We start from the raw sequence: 16,681 nt of genomic DNA, 5'->3' as shown, positions 1-16,681 counted from the left end.
ATCGATGGAATTGACTCTTATACCAGGGAATGTGAGGAAAGAGAGATTTTATATACATTAATATGAAGAACTTGTGTGTAATGGGTTGGGGAGGAGAGGGACTGAAGACAAGGACACCAGTTGGTTAGGAAACTGCTGGATGATCAAGGCTGAGCACTGAGAATAACGAGAAAGGCTGCAGCTAGGCAATATGGGGGGGGGGGTGCAGTTTGGGAGTAGCTAGAGGAAAAAGAAAAAGACATGAAGGCTTGAGCCTGAGGGACTGGAAGAAGCATCTGTGTATATTGTGTTGTATTTATGCAGACGTGTCTCTGTGGCTGTGTGTGTGTGTAGGTGAGAACAAGTGTTTGAGAATATCTGTGAGTAGCCTGGACATGCAGTGAAATCTGAATTACCAACCCTCAGCTGTCACACGTGGCTTCTCGGTGATAAAAAGACCACATCCATATTCTCATTAGTCCTACAATAGCCCCCACACTAGGAAGGGAGGGGTGGCTGGATGAGAGAACTAAATCTTGGGAGAAGTTTAGTGACTCGCCTAAGGTCACACAGATAGCTCGATCCGGGGAAGCGTTACCATAGCTTCCTACCCACAGCCCACAGGGGCCCCCCCAGTTGCAGCGAGCTTCAACCAATGGGCTCGTTTCAACCAATGTTGGGCTTGCTCTCGGAGGTGTTAAAAAGAAAACCACAGGCCCAAAATGGCACCATTTAGGCCACGTCACCAGGGCTTAATACCCTACCTACCTGCGGTTTCAACCTCCCTGAGAACTGTAAGTCTAATTCCTTAATCAGGCATTTCCTGATAAGCACCAATCAGGTCATCTATCACACAGGCCCTTTCCATTTGCGCACAGGTCAAACGCAGGCCTGTGCAGGCGCATGTGTGGACACCCTCCCACCCCCAAAGGTCAGGTGATCAGCATAAGACTTCCTGCTTTTCCAAGGGCAAGACCTTGCCTGGAACAAGCCTTTCTTTTCTTTTGCCGGTAACTTTCTTGCCCAACCCTCCTTCCTATAAAAATCTTCCATCTTGGGGCACTTGGGTGGCTCAGTCAGTCAAGCGTCCAACTCTTGATTTCTGCTCAGATCATAATCTCCCTGTTTGTGAGATCTCCCTGTTGTGAGCCTAGTCGGGCTCTGTGCAGATAGTGGGAACCTGGTTGGGATTCTCTCTCTCCCTCTCTCTCTCTGCCCTTCCTTGGCTCACACTCTCTCAAAATTAATAAAACTAAAAAACCAAAAATTTTAAAAACCTTCCGTCTTATATAACTCCCCTAAGTCTCCCTCTACTTACTAGATGGGATGCTACTGGACTCATGAAGTCACTTAATAAGACCAATTAGATCTTCAGATTTACTCGGTTGAGTTTTTGTTCTTTAACAGAGGGGTGGTGGGGAGACCCTGCACCCTTCCCTTTAAGACCCACCCACGGAGGGGTGGGCATTTTCATTCCCACGATGACCTATAAAACGTACTACCATGACCTATAAAACATACTACCACGTGGCCACACGGCAACCACTGTCTCTCCAATATATGCTGCTCTTTTTTTTTTTTTTTTTTTTGGTATATGGATTATGTATTTTTATTTCATTCACCCAACGGACAAAGTCGGAGTCAGGTGCGAAATTTGAAAGGTTTTATTTCCTAACTACAGGCAGCTTTAAGAGGCTGACTATCTGGGGCTATCACGGCCTGAGCGAGTAGCACACCCAGGCTGGGAGGTGGCAGGAGGGCAGGGGAGGAGAACGGGCCTTAGGGTCGACTTCCTGGGAAGAGAAGCCTCTGGCCCCGCTGCACATCACTGGCCCTTCTTGTGGGCGTTCTTGATGATGGCGTTTTTGAACAGCGTCACCAGAGGCGTCTGGCTCTTCTCCGAGGTCATGAAGCCGCCGTAGCGCTTGTCCTTGGGCGGGCTGCCCCAGCGGAAATGCTCCATCTTATAGGGCCCTTCGTCCTTCTTGGCCACCTCGGCCTCTGCCACCAGGCCATACTCCAGGTCGGGCAGGGCCGCGGCGCCGTCGGCCGGGCCCTCGGGGCCGAGCGCCGGCTCCGGCCGCTCCCCGGCCAGCTCCCTCTTGAACTCGAGGGGGAAGGTCTCGACCGACTCGTCCTCGGCGCCGTTGGGGTACACCTTCACGGGGCGTCGCTTCTTGCCCACGGGCTTGCCCCAGCGGAAGTGCTCCATGGAGTAGGAGCGCTTGCCCTCGCGCAGGCCCAGCTCCCCGCCATCGCCGCGGGGCCCGGGGCCGCCGTCGCCCGCCGCGACCTCTTCCTCTTCGCGCTTCTGGCCCGCGCTGCCATTCCGGCGGCCGAACCGGTCCCAGCGGAAGTGGCCCATGACGTACTTCCGGGGGTTCTCGGTCAGCGGCTGCTCGTCGCCGTTGCCGGGGAGCACGGGCGTCTCGGCCGAGAGGTCCGGCTTGCACGCCCGGATGCACGCCTGCGGGAAGGGCGGCGAGCGCGGGGTTAGGGCCGCCCCGTCCTGCAGCCCCGCCCCCGCGCGGCGCCTGCGCGCTCCGCCCCTGCGCGCCCCAGACCCTGGGCACGTGTGGGCGGGTAATAGGATAGGGCTTTGGCGGCCGTGGCCTCCTTGCCGAGGACCTGCCCTCATGGCGCCCGCGGGCATCCGACTCGGCTGAGGCAGTCGCCTCTTTTGTCCCCTGGGCCCCTTAGTTCTTCTGCCTCGCAGCCACTAGAGATACCCCATCCCATTCGGTGGTTTACTTATCCCAGGGCTTTCGTGAATAGGGTCAGTTCCTTACCGTTATATGCATGATATATAGGAATTGATCAATAAATGGTAAATCGGAGATAGTTGTTGGCATTTAATGAATATTGAATAAATTGAATAAATAAATATGGTTCAGTTCACGTCTGGGAAGGGCATTGGGCTGGAAGTGGGGGCAGAATCTATTCAGGTGGGAGGAATCTGGCCTCCAGAGCCTATACTTTCAATAATGCCTCAACCTGACCCCAGTGATCTGCAAACCTAACTCATGCCCTACCCCAGCCATCTCCCTGTACATGCCTCAAATGTTTTCCATGCCATCTTGGACTTTTTTGCGTGTTTTTTTTTTTTTTTTTTTCAAGTCTTTTGAGCTGATCCTGCACTTTCCCCGATCAGTGAGCTTTCAGAGGGAGTGGTTCACTTCCCTGTCACCTCATTCTGACTGGAGGGAGGCGTAAACAGCCAGGATTGTTTCCATTGCTTGGGTCATGGAGCCTATGTCTCTGCTCTCTGTAAGCAGACAACTAAGTACAGTGCACATTTGCTTGGGAAAATGACCTATAGGCTGCAGCCTGGAGTTCTCAGTGATGTGGGACTGCAAAGGAGGAAACAGAATGATCCCACCCCCTCTGTTGAGTTGGGAATTTCATACTCCAGAGATTTAGAATTATGAAACTGCAGAATATTAACCGTGGAAAGTAAAAACTATCTCATGCTCCTCCCCCCTGGACACATAACAAAGCAGGAGGCTCGGGGACATGAAAGGAGCTTGGCCAGTTCCCACGACTCTTCGGTGGCAGAGCTTAGAACCCATGGGTTCTGACCACGCTCGGAGCTCCTTCCCTGGTAGGCTCTCAGCAGGAGAGGCTGTGCGGTGGGTATCTCCAACCGAGAGTCTCTTGGGTCTCTCCCTGAACTAGAACTCACAGAATACCCTGGGCCCGTTCTTTCTATTTTATTGTTTACTATTTTTCTATTTTAATTTTTACTTTCTATTATCTTTCTATTTTGCATGCAACACATGCAGGTTGCCCTGTGTTTTTGAGTTCTCTTTCTCTCCACCTTAACTAGCTTCTCCACTGACAAAACACACTGAATGTAGTGACGTACAGGCCACCCTCACCAGGCAGGTGCTGGTAGCAGGATGGAGCTCAGTCACTGACACTGGCAGTGTGTCTTTTAGTCCTTGACTTGGTATAGCTTCTCATTTGTGCCTCCCAGTACACACACACACACACACACACACACACAATTCCATCCTGGCACAAAGGGCCTTTACATGCTTCTGGAAAGGCCGTGGAAGGTCAGTCCTCCAGAAGAATCATGAGACATTTGGCACCAGTTAGAGGAAAATGGCACCCGGGTTCTTCCTTCTCCTTCTAGAGATGATTTGTAGTACTACCTAGCTGCCTTTGTAATTGATAGTAGATAGAAAGGGAGTAAAAATGGAATGAAAATGGCAAGGGACACGAGGTTATTTAAAAAGGAATAAAAAGGCTGAAAGGTTGAAAATACAGAATCAATAGAGCAATAACTATTATTACTGTTACTATCACTCTTATTATTTTAATGGTGATATCTCGAAATAGCTTAAACGGAGTGGGGTCTTCATACAAGAAGACAGGGCAGGAAGATAATCAAGTGGAAATTGTGGGCCAGACCCATCTCCCTAAAGCTGCTTCCTCCCCTCCTTGGCTCAATTCTGGCTTCACCCTAGAGATCTGTTTCTGCCCTGAGCTGAGTTACCCATATCTCTGGGAATGAATTTCCCCTTCCCCACTCCCCTTTCTTTTGTGCCTTCCCAGTTCCAGCCCCAGTCCCATCTGAGGCCCAACCAAGATGGCGGCCATAGCCCACATACCAGCAGGTTACTTTCCGTGGTGAGGTCCTGACACTGGCTGCTCTCCAGGCACCAGCCACTCACTTCCATGGAGGCCTGAAGCAGCAAGGCCAGCAGCAGGGCCCCTGGGCGGCTGCAGCACGATCTCGGCATCTTCCAGGCAGGCTGAGGCTCTGCAGAGGCAAATAAGATTGGTGGGACCCCTACAAGGAGCAGAACAATGTTGGCCACTGACCAGGAAGAACTGTGAGCCAATATTAACAACACATTCACTTGTGGAGCTCAAGGCTTTTTGAGGACAGGAGCAGTTCAAGGAGAAGTTTGGTGTGAGTTGTGGTGGAGAGGAGGGGAGCGGGACCTGGGAAATCTATGTGCAATTTCCCCTTTGTCTCCTATTAAAATCATGTCCCAAAGGAGGTTAGGGCTGGAAGCTATTTTAGAGATCATTTGGTCCAGCCCTTTATTTGAGAGATGAGGAAATTATTATCTCCTCTCAGAGAGAGATAATAATTTGGGTGTTCATGACAAGGCAAGGCTAAGTTGTCCTGTTTCCCTGAACTTTCCTATTTCACCATTTTCATGAAGCTCCAGTCCTAACATGCCAGATTCAAGGAATCACTTGGGAAAGACAAAGGATTCTGAAATTCCTGCTCAAGATGGTCTATTTCCCTCCTGCTCCACCAGGATCCTATCATTCTTCAGAAATTGTTTCCAGGGCACCTGGGTGGCTCAGTCGGTTAAGCGTCTGACTTCAGCTCAGGTCACGATCTCGCGGTCCGTGAGTCGAGCCCCGCGTCGGGCTCTGGGCTGACGGCTCAGAGCCTGGAACCTGCTTCCGATTCTGTGTCTCCCTCTCTCTCTGCCCCTCCCCCGTTCATGCTCTGTCTCTCTCTGTCTCAAAAATAAATAAACATTTTAAAAAATTTAAAAAAATGTTTCCTACAAATAGTAGGTTTGTATAAAGGCAAATAAAACCTCTGGTCAGTGTGGCCAAAACCTCAGCTAACCTAATTTGATGTCTTGTGCACAAATCACTCAGATGATCACTATTTCTCAGATTCCTGCAGCTTTGAGATTTATTTTAAAGCAGAACCCCATTGTTTTAAAACTGGCTCATCTTCTTGAATATATACCAGACCTCCTCTTGTTCTCAGAGCCTCTCAAATGCAGTCTGAAATAGCTGGACTTAAAGACGCTATAAATGTAGAAGGGAAGAAGATGGACCTACAAAGCAGAAGGGCACTACCCACCCCCCATTGTGAGCACCCACCAAAGACACTTTCCGAGAAGCCAGAAAGTACCTGGGCAGATGCTGAAGTCAAGAGGTCAGGATGCAGTAAAGAGGAGGGCAGTGATGCTGCCTTTTGCCCCCTGTGCCCAACACTTTCCTCTAGCTCTCCCACTGCATTGTCCCCCCTCACCCAAGTCAGCTTCCAGAATTGACCCCAAGTTTATTCATTAGCTCACCACCAACCCACAATCATTTTGGATTTCAGAAGATCTCTTCAACCAGCTGTAGAAAGAAACCTCATGGAATGAGAAAAGTAATTCACATTAAGGGGTGGATGACTAATTTTCTTATCTCTCTTAATGGACATTTGCATTTTAAAATGGTTGCCTTAAAAGAAACCTCTCATTTGTGGAAGGGTGGCCAAGGCTTTTTTATAGAGAAGGTTTTGGATATGAAAGTTCTCTCTGGCTTTCGTTGTCTACTTTAGAAAGCCATTTCCTTTTCTTTGCCCCAGCCCCACTCCCCCCCCCCCCCCCCAAAGCTGAGCTAGCTCATGGCTCCCTTCTTGAATGATTGCCAGGCACAATGGGAGTGTTTTCAGAGCAGCCATTAGATGGCGCTGGCAGCCAGTGAGCTGGCCCATCAGCACCTCAGGCTGAAGGGGCAACTGGGAGAGCATTGATCCACCTTGGTGTCCAGTCTTGACCAGGGGCAGGCTGCTCCTGTTGTAGAATTTTGATGCTCTAGTTCAAGAATGGAGCCCTAAGTTGGTGGGCAAAGCAATTTAGATTAAAGCTCTGAGACCACACAACACATTTGGGCCATAACGATGCCAAGATTTACAAGAGAAGCAGAAAAATGGTAATTACAGGGGCACCTGGGTGGCTCAGTCAGTTGAGCATCTGACTTCAACTCAGGTTTTGATCTCACAGTTCGTGGGTTCGAGCCCCACGTTGGGCTCTGTGCTGACAGCTCCGAGCCTGGATCCTGCTTCAGATTCTGTCTCCCTCTCTCTCTGCCCCTCCCCCTGCTTGCACTCTCTCTCTCTCTCTCTCTGTCAAAAATAAATAAACATTAAAAAAATTTTTAAAGAAAAATCATAATTACATATCACTATGGGCAAGTGTAAAATAACATATTCATAAAGAAAGAAGTAAAATCATACAGATCTGGCAGTCCCCTCAACTATACTTCAGTTCTCCTCAAGGTTGGTCATTCTGGGATGATGATTTCCATTTTCTAAAAACACACCTCATGATTTCAGGCCTACCTGAAAAGCCCCCAGAGAGCATTTCCTCTCTCTCTACCCCACTGACTGTCTGCGTTATACAACATGGTAACATTCTCACTGCCCACCCTGTCAGAGTTCCATTCTATTGCTAAAAAGTTAGTTTTCTGAAAGCAATTTGTTTTCTTTTTACTTATGTGTATTTTCCATTTTCTACAATGAGCAAATATTACCTTGTGTTATTTTTTTTTACAAACTATAAAGCAATGGGGAGATGTCGAATATTGTGCTTTTTGCAGGTAGGGAGAGTGTTATATGTAATACAATAATTGAAAACCTTGGAAAAATAAATAGAAATTTGTAATTTACTAATCTTGATATTAACTTTATAATGGAACTATACTTATTAGAATTTCATATGCGTAGATGAACGCTCTTTGAGCTAAACAAAGCATTGTGTTTGTCAGTCTAAAGCTGTACACTGGCCATGCCCTTCTGTAAAGATCAGAGAAGCAGAGATGCAGAGTTTTCTCCTTTCACCATGATACACAGACATCCAGTCCTAAAACAAAGTGCCAACGGCATATTAAACCATCAAATAAGGTGTAATCTGGGCATAGCTTCACAATGGACAAAATAAGTGCACACTTGTACTTTCCTTGGCTTCTTCCAGCAATTCTGTGAGAACCACCACCTCCCCATTTATACACGAAGAATTTGGGGGATCCAAATGCCCTGCAGACTCTCCCTCTTTCCCGGGAAACCTCCTTTGCCCGAGACTCCATCAGCTCAAAGGGCTGCTTCCGCCCTGCAATCTAGGGTCTTGGGGCTGGAATAGCCACTGTGCGGTCCCGTGGAGGGCACACACGAGGTGGTTCAGAACCTTGGACAGTTCCCACACAGGCCACCTCTTTTTAACCCCAGCTGGGTAGAGGAGACCCGTGTCTTGATGGGAGCTTAGCCACATCGGGTGCGCTAAGGTGGGCAGGGAAACGGAGACTCAGGGCTCTGAATCCAAAGACCTGAATGCAGGGAGTTTATTGTAACTTTTAGCCTTTACTCTCCTGCTCCCATACCCAACGTTCATCTGCGCTAGAGTATATGGTATCTTTTAAGAAGTGACACGTACCCAAGAAAATCGGGAGGAAGAGGAGCCAAAAGACCGGGCTTTCCCTAGATCTCCCCAGAAGTTTGTTGGAGACTCAGCGGTCCTAGCAGCCCAACTCCCCGGAGAAGGCGAGGCAGCAGGCTCCTGGAAGGCACTCACTGCTTTCAGCGTCGCAGCGTTCGCCCAGCAGCCGAAGCCTGGCCCTCTCTGCTCCTCTTTGGGCGGCTTCCCACGCCGCATTCAGGAAACAGAAAGTTTTCAAGAAACTCGGGACCGCCACGAACCTAAGGCTCCTCAAGTCAGCGATCGGAACCGGGAGAGAGCATCCCGAGGCCCCGGGGCCGGGGGTTCCGGGGTAAGAGCGAGGTTCTGCGCCGCTGCGCCCTTACCTGTGGTGGAGAGGCTGCGCTCTGGGCGAGTCCCGCTGCGCCGGGCGGGGATGCTCCTCGGCCTCGCTAGGTCACTTTTCTTCCTTCCTTACTCCCCGTTCGCCGCCGCCTGGTCCGGGTCGCTCTCCTCGGTCCTTATATACCTGCGGGGCTCGCCCGGGTGGGCAACCGACGTGAACTTCCCGGCAGCGTAACCAGCAACTCCCGCGACCATGAGAAGGGGGGGCCACGGGGAGTTCCAGGTAGGGGCTAGCGCGAGAGCAGATGTGCCCGGAAAGGGGGCTGGATCTCTGCCTCCGGAGGCTGGAATTAACACTGTTCCGCTGAAGGGTGCACCTGGCAGCCATCAGGAAAGAACTTAATTAAGGATGGTGTTGGGTCTCCAGGTAGGACGAGCAGGCGGCTTAGCACCCCGGTGTGGGGCAGGCCTAGGGCGCCTGCTGAGGTCGTTGAGGAGAGGGTGAAGTTACTTGTGTGCGTGCTTGGACGGGCATCTGCCTCCTTCGCATTTGGAGGTAAATATCACCGCAAAGGGGAGTTACGTCTGTAATGCCTCAGATTTCCCCATCGTTTGGAAACTGCGGTGAAGATGTCATGGGGAATCACAATCCCTCTGTTCCAGGTTAGGGGTGCGGTTGGGAGTTTTGGGGGGTAGGGGAAAGGGGGGGGTGTCCAGAGAAGGTCAGAAGTCACTCACCTGAGGCCCAGGGAAGGCCACCTTCTTGGGGGTGCAGAGTCAAGTTGCACTGCCCCTCCTGGGTCCCAGTCCAGAGCAGGCTCCCTCCCGCGCCCCAAATCCCGGGGGGGGGGGGGGGGGAAGGTGCTGTTGCCTTTGAGTATTAATGAGGAGCGGGGAAAAAGTTGCTCTGTGAAGAGCAGGCGAAATACTTTCCCTGTGGCCTCTACCTTAACCTGGAGTAAAGAAGCAGAAAAAACTGAGGAGTCATGGGAGTGGAAGGGAGTGTTGGAACTAAACAGAACTTCCAGTCAAGGCGCTTGTTTTATTTTTTTAATTCTTTTATTTTTCAAGGAGCTTGCTTTAATCTGCCAATCGCAGGAGCTTTCTTTCTTCCCGGTCAGATGTTCTTTCGGATTCTCAAGACTCCCTTGAGAAATTCTGATTAGTGACCTTGGCTTTATATGATTCCACAAACCTTTCCTTTTGGGACCCAGGAAAAAAATCTAAGCTCCTAAACAGTAAACACTGTACTTTATCAGCTGGTCTCGCCCTCTTTCCAGGGTCGTCTCCCACCTGTCCATCTTGCTTCCTGGCATTTCAATCATCCACAACGTCCCCATTCTCATGAACACTACTTTCTCAAGCCGTCATCTCTTTGTCCTCGCCACTCCCACAACTGGGACCTCCTTCCTGTCTCCACCCACCCAGGAAAATTGGACTCTGCTGCATTAAGATTTACCTTGTCAATTATCACCTGTTGTCTGAAGCCTGACTTGGTTAATTGTGCTACCTGGGGCATGAAACACGGCTTTCTCTGCTCACCAGAGACTCCCATTCCCACCCCACCTGTACGCATAGCTTTTATTGCTAGAACAAATTCCATGCTGTCTTCCGTCTCCCCTCCCACCTACTCCTGTCCCGCTACCACCAGGCTTGTGAGTACTCTAAATCAGATCGTGATTTTCTCTTATTTTTCTTTGTATTATTTCATAATACAATGAGAGGCAGCTGGTGGTAGCAGAAAAGCCAGACGAAGAAAAGTTCAGACTGACCCAGCTTCTGTCCTCCTTTGTTAGCTGAGTTCTTCATTCCCTGTAGCAGAACTGAAAGACCTCTGAATTGCATATAGAATCGCTGGGTGGGTTGGGGAACCAGGATCCAAAGGTGGGGCGGGGGGGGGGAGGGGGGCAAAAGTTGGCTGGAATCAAGACCCAAAGCAGGCTGCTGACCAGATCCAATTAGAAAGAAAACCAGATCACTCCTGAAGTAGGCGGTTGCTGTTCCCACTTAAGCAGATGCCACCAGGAAGGACTGACCTGTTTCTTTAGCACTAGCTTCTCTTTGAAAGCCTAGAACAGGTCACTTTGATTGAGGTGACAATGTGATTCTCCCCCTTTATTGTGACAATGTGGCGAATGACATCGCTGATTTTTAGCGTTACACCAACCATCTACTCCTGGATTGAGCCTAATTTAATTATGCTCTGTTATCTTTATACAGCACTGGGTTCAATTTGCTAATATTTTATTTAAGATGTTTTATCCATGCTTATGAGCTTGGAGTGTAATTTTCCTTTCTTGCAGAATGCTTGTCAGATTTTGGTATCAAATTTAAGCTGTCCTCATAAAACAAGCTGGAAATCTCTACCCGCCACTCTTTTTTTATAGTTTGGTACAATTGGTAGTCAATGGTGTTTATCTCTTCCCGAAATGGTTGAGGTAACTCATCAGTAATATCATGTGTTTATTTGTTGAATGACTTCGAATTACAGATTCAATTACTTGAATAACACTATTCTAATAATTGATTTCTTCTTGTGTCAGTTTTAGCAGGATGCATGCTTCTAGAAATGTATCCATTTCATCTAAATTTTCTAATTTATTGTCTTAAATTTGTTTTTTATATCTTCTTATTATCTTCTCAGCATCTGTGGACTCTCTAATTATGGTCCCCTTTTAACTCTAATGTTGGTAATTTATGACATCTCTCTTTTTGTCTTGACTAGTTTCTTAGGAGTTTATCGATTTATTAGTGTTTTTAAAGAATCAATTTTAGTTTCATTTATTTTCTCTATTGCATGTACACTTTTATCTATTTCTGAAATTTCTACTGTTATTACTTTTTGCTTTCTAATTCCTAATTAGTTGTTCTTTTTGCCCTCTTGAGTTGGACAGTAAATGAATGCTTTTACTTACATAGTTGATATTCAACCTTTATTCTTTTTGATATATATGTTTATGCTATAAATTTGTTTTAAAGTATGGCTTTAGTTTAATCTCACAAGTTTTGCTATGTTGTATTTCTATTGCCATTTAGTTTAAAATATCTTATTTTCATTGAGAGGTCTGAATTAACCTGTGGGTTACTGAAAAGTATTCTGCTTAACCTCCAAACATTGGGGATTTTCTAGTTATGTTCTGAAACTAATGTTTAGCCTAATTACCCTGTGGTCAAAGACCATGCTCTATTTTATTTCAGTCCTTTGAAATTAGGGGGGTGGGGAGAGCTGCTTAATAGATGGACATATCCCATTTTTATTAATGTTTTGTATGCACTTCAAAATAATATGTATTTTATGGTCGCTTAAATATTCTATATCCTTTCTTTTTTATTTTTTAATTTTAAGTAATCTCTACACCCAACGTGGGGCTTGAACTCATTACCCCAAGATCAAGAGTCAAATGCTCTACTGACTGAGCCAGCCAGGCACCCCTCTACATCATTTCTAATTATTTGTCATTTTATTTTATTAGTTACTGATAAAAGTGTGATTTTTAAATCGTCCCATTATTTTCATGGATTTATCTTCTTCTCCCTTTAGTCCTGGCATAAAAATAACTTTCTAAAAATCAAATGGTGAATATGGGGCAGTGGTAGAGGGTAATATAGGATCAAGGATAAAGAGAGCAGAAAGGTACTGAAGCATGGTTACGTGCTGATGGGAATAGTCCAGTGGTGAGGCGGAGATTGAGAGGCGGGAATCAAATAATCCAAGTCTTCTACAAATCCAAGTATTAGTAAGATGAGATCCAGAGGAAGAATCTGACCTTGGAACAGTAGAGGGTCTTCCTCTTCCACAATAGTGGTGGAGGAGAAGAAGGAGGTATAGACACAAGTAGACTTGTAGGATAAGCCATAGGAAGATGAGTGGACTTCTCTCTGAACCAAAGCCTTTACCTTTTAACCCGGTATTTCCTGGGAATTATCCTGAGGAAATTACCTAACAGTCACACTAAATGCTGTTCAAGACTATTCATACAACATTGTTTATAGTAGCAATAAAATAAAATAAACATCTATAATGGGATATAGTTATAAAAATCATGGCAAAGTCATGTAATGAAATACTTTGAAGCTATTCAAAACAATGTAGATATTTATTTCCAGACACACAAAAAAAAGCCACTATGTGTTGTTAAGTGGAGAAAGTATAGTAAGATATAGATATAAATAGAGATAAAGATAGGAATTGAGCTAAAGATGAAAAGATTTCAAAGTGTTGGGGCATCTGGGTGGTTCTGTCGGTTAAGCGCCGACTTCGGCTCAGGTCATGATCTCACGGTCTGTGAGTTCGACCCCCTCGTCAGGCTCTGTGTTGACAGCCCAGAGCCTGGAGCCTGCTTCGGATTCTGTGTCTCCCTCACTCTGCCCCTCCCCTGCTCGTGCCCTGTTTCTCTCTGTCTCTCAAAAATAAATAAACATTAAACAAAAATTTTAAAAAAGATACAAAGTGTCAGTAGTGGTTATTCTGGTTATCTAATTACAAACCACTCTCAAAACTTAGTGATTTGAAACAACACTCATTTTGCTCAGAAATCTGCAGTATGATCAGGGGCCAGCATGTCCCTGCCCCAGTTGGCATCAGCTTGGGTAGCTTAAAGGCTGGTGTCTATGATTATTGAAGCCACTCCTTCACATGACTGGTTCCTGGGCTGGAAAGACTCAAACATCTGGGGGCAAGAAGAGGTGGGGCTCCTCAGACACTCCTTTCTGTCTCTGTGTCTCCTTGCCACGTGGTCTCTTGCATGTGGCTGCTTTGCGGGGACTGGACTTACACAAGGCTTATGTCTCCCAAGCATGCACCTGGAGGTGGTTTGCTTTGCCAGGTAGAGGCAGTGGGGGTGGTCAGCAAGAGCTCCCCAGAGAAGCAAATGCTGAGTCGGGCTGAGCCTTAATACAGTAGGTCACCAAGACGAAGAAAGGAAAGGCAATCCAGACAGAGGGAACAGCATGTGCAAAGGGCTTAAGGCAAGAGAAATCCGGTTATGTTCCTGGCACTCTGGGTGCGTGTAGCAAAGGGAGAGAGAGAATACTGGAAACAGAAGCAGGAGGGGAGGAAGTGAGGACCATGTATGGACTGAGTCAGAAGAACACTCGGACCAAATGTCTATGGCAGTGAGGATAATCAGAGGGGAGGGAGCCCGGAGACAGCAAGGGATGATCAGAGAAGTCCAGTGCTCTGCTCCAGGGCCTGGAGACCAGTGCAGCCAGGAGTGGCAGCGGGGAGGGGGGAGATGAGACAAAGGCGAGGGCATGAAGCACAAAGAGGTACATCAATGTGGGGGAGGGAGTCACGGACTCTTCCCTGTCTAAGGTTGTTGTGGCTGCGTGGCTGGCACAAGGCCACGCCGTGGCTTTACAGCTCCACCACCAGACTCCCTGATCCTAACCCCCCTCAACGACTGCTGAACTGTGTGACTCGCAGCAAATTCCCACCCTCTCTGTGCTTAGTTGTCCCGTCTGTGAAACGAGGGAAATGGTTGCAGGAACCCATGAGGCTGTCATGTGGATGCAATAAGGTAACACACATAAAGGTCTTAGAGCAGAGCCCGACCAGCCCTTCGGAGCGCTAGCCCTTGTCCTTATTATTATAGAAGCGCTGGCCCAGGAGGACCGCGCCTGGGAGGGGGAGAGGGGAAAAGGCAAGAAAGAAGGGAAAGAAGGAAGGAGCATACAGGGGGTCTCTGGACAGGGTAGATGAGGGCTCCTTTAGAGACGCGGAGTGTGACAACCCTGGGGCTGAGGTGACGCACCCACACCTGGAGGTGGGCACAGGGCCAGAACTGCTCTCGTCATCCCAGCTTTTCACCTTTGAGGGTTTAATTGAAAAAGCAGTGTCACCGGGGTGTGAGTGCGTTACAAAGACAGGTGCAGGGGTGGCCTCCAGGGGCGAGGGAAGAGCTGGGAGGACAGCAACAAGGATGGGTGGCTGGGAGCCCAACACGGGAGGGTGGCCTTGCCCTCAGCCTCCAGGCACTGGAGCCAGGCAATGGGGGACATTTCCCTGGGAGAAGAGGAGCCTCTTGGTGGGGGAAGCCAGGGAGCAGGACCCCGCCAGGCCCCGGTGGACCGGCCCTGTGCTGCAGAGAGGAGGGTCTGTGAGAAGGTTACAGCAAGGTGGATGGGGTGACCAGGGTGGGGCGCTTTGGGCACATTCTGCTTCCCTCCCCCACCCAGGAGCGGAGGAGGGAAGGGAGGGCAAGGAGTAGGGGGAGAGGCTGGGAGGGTCACTGAAGAGTCAGGGTCTGTCCTGGACTCTTAGGTTAGGACAGTTAGGCTCTGACTGGATGCAGGGTTTGCGGAGAGGGAATTTGGGCAGAATTTAGTGTGGGGCTGGGGGCGGGCAGGCTGGGAGGACTAGCAAGGGAGGGGGTTGGGGGTGGGGAAAAGCTGAGACATGCCGACTCAGCTACTGTCCAGTCTGCTCTCTGCCCCAAACCAGGCCCCCCAGGCCCCCGTGGTGCCCACACAGTGCTCCCTCGGAGGTCACCAGGTGTGGTGGGCAAGTGCTGGCCCGGAATGCCCAGATCTGCTTCTATCACTCATTCACTCGACAAATGGCTATCGACCCTCACACGTGCCTGGACAGACCTCTCCTGTGGGGGATTCAGCTCTAGGGAAACTGAAAATAAAGTAGTCAGTATTAACCTGAAAAACAGACACTGCCAGGGCGCCTGGATGGCTCCGTCGGTTGAGCGTCCGACTTCGGTTCAGGTCATGATCTCACGGTTTGTGGGTTCGAGCCCCCACGTCGGGCTCTGGGCTGACAGCGCAAACCTCTTGGGACTCTCTTTCTCCCTCCCTCTCTCTCTGCCCCTCCCCGACTCGCTCATGCTCTCTCTCTCAAAAATAAATAAACTCTTAAAAAAAAGATAGGCAATGGCAGTTATTTTGCCAGCAAAAATGGGTTTATTCAGGGGAGGATGGCAACCCAGGGCACACAAGCTGCAGCAAAACCACAGGCAAGTCTGAGGAATAAAGGAGAGGCGTGGTTTTTAAGGACAAAACGGGTGAGTTGGGAAAGCTGTTATAAACTAAAAGGACACTGGAGTAAACTGGGACTTTGACGGATGACTTTTCACTGGTAGAGCTGTTGTCCTGGGTGATGAGAAAACCTTCTCTTCCTCCAGCTGGAGTAGTAGAGTAGTATCCATGTGCAAGGTCAGGTCTAGGTAAGGTCAGGTCGATCTCTTCCTGTCGCCAATTGACCACAGGTGGTAGGGCATGAGAGCTCCCGACTCCATTGCAGTGAGGTTTCCCATTACTAATTTTCATGTCAATAAACAATTACAAGTTGTGATAAGCACAAGGCAGGCAACTGAGTGGGAGAGGGGAGAGCAAAGCTCCTTCGCAGAAGCAACGGCTGGTGCCAAGACCCCGGGTCAGAGGAGATAAGAGAGTTCCAGGAGCTGCTGGAAAGGGAGGAAGGAGAGGAGGGCAACCCTCGGAATGGAGGGACGTGAGGGCACAGGTCTCGAGGACTGTGATGTTGACTTAGATGATGACTTAGATTTTATGCCAAGAACAGAGGGAAACCAGTGCTGGCTGTTAATCAAGGGAGGAACTGGATCCTCTCGAGTTCCTCTAAGACATGGTCCCGGCTGTTGTCCACAGAACCAAGCAGAGGGCGAACAACCAACGGCTTCCGTTTAGAGTCAGAATCAACAGCCTTGGAGATGTGGGAGTGAAGCAAAGGGAGAGCTTAAAGAAGCTTCCGGATTCTGGTCGTGAGTCGGTGGGAGTTGGGAGCCTTCAGAGACATGGGGGAAGACTCCGGGGGCATGGAGGAGGTTTGAAGGAGGAAACTTCGAGCTCTGCGGCCTCAGGCAAGTTACTCCTCCGAGTTTCCCTGGGGACTTTCAAAGCCCCATCTCCTAGTGCTCACGAGGGTTCTTGCACACCGAGCAGGTGTAAGAAATGCTAACTACCGGTAGATTCTCGGCAACTGAAACATTAAGAATTCTCCAAGGGGAGCCTGATGGGGGTGGAGGGGGCAGACAAAGAGCTAGCCTCCACAAAGGGGCCCTGAAACCTGGAGCAGAGCAGAGGGGAAAGTCCCTGGTGCCCCCTGGCCCAGGGAGTGGGGCGGGTCCCGCTGCCCCCCTCTATCCCCTGCCACCCACACTTCCCGGCCCCAGCCCCTTTCACGGAGCTGCCCGTTCAGCACTGCAGCTGGGCCACTTCTCGGGCCT

General features: G+C 49.1%; 1 protein-coding gene across 1 annotated transcript; it reads right to left on the bottom strand.

Moving 5' to 3' along the window:
* Window positions 1-1,627: 1,627 nt before the first annotated feature.
* On the bottom strand, window positions 1,628-4,727 carry POMC (proopiomelanocortin). The gene is made up of 2 exons (XM_042979856.1): window positions 4,607-4,727; window positions 1,628-2,544 (listed from the first exon to the last, which is right to left on the bottom strand). Exons 1-2 carry the CDS (start codon window positions 4,725-4,727, stop codon window positions 1,805-1,807), a joined length of 861 nt encoding a protein of 286 aa, XP_042835790.1. The 3' UTR covers window positions 1,628-1,804.
* Window positions 4,728-16,681: the final 11,954 nt, after the last annotated feature.

The sequence above is a fragment of the Panthera tigris genome, chromosome A3 (genome assembly GCF_018350195.1).
Source record: "Panthera tigris isolate Pti1 chromosome A3, P.tigris_Pti1_mat1.1, whole genome shotgun sequence".
Lineage (NCBI taxonomy): Eukaryota > Metazoa > Chordata > Mammalia > Carnivora > Felidae > Panthera > Panthera tigris.
Note: the sequence above shows the minus strand (reverse complement) of the source record. Positions and strands in the feature narration are given on the sequence as shown.

Coding starts and splice junctions, on each gene's coding strand:
- POMC (XM_042979856.1), bottom strand. CDS start 4,727: ATGCCGAGATCGTGCTGCAGCCGCCCAGGGGCCCTGCTGCTGGCCTTG. Junction 2,545..4,606: donor TCAGGACCTCACCACGGAAA/GTAACCTGCTGG, acceptor ACACGTGCCCAG/GGTCTGGGGCGCGCAGGGGC.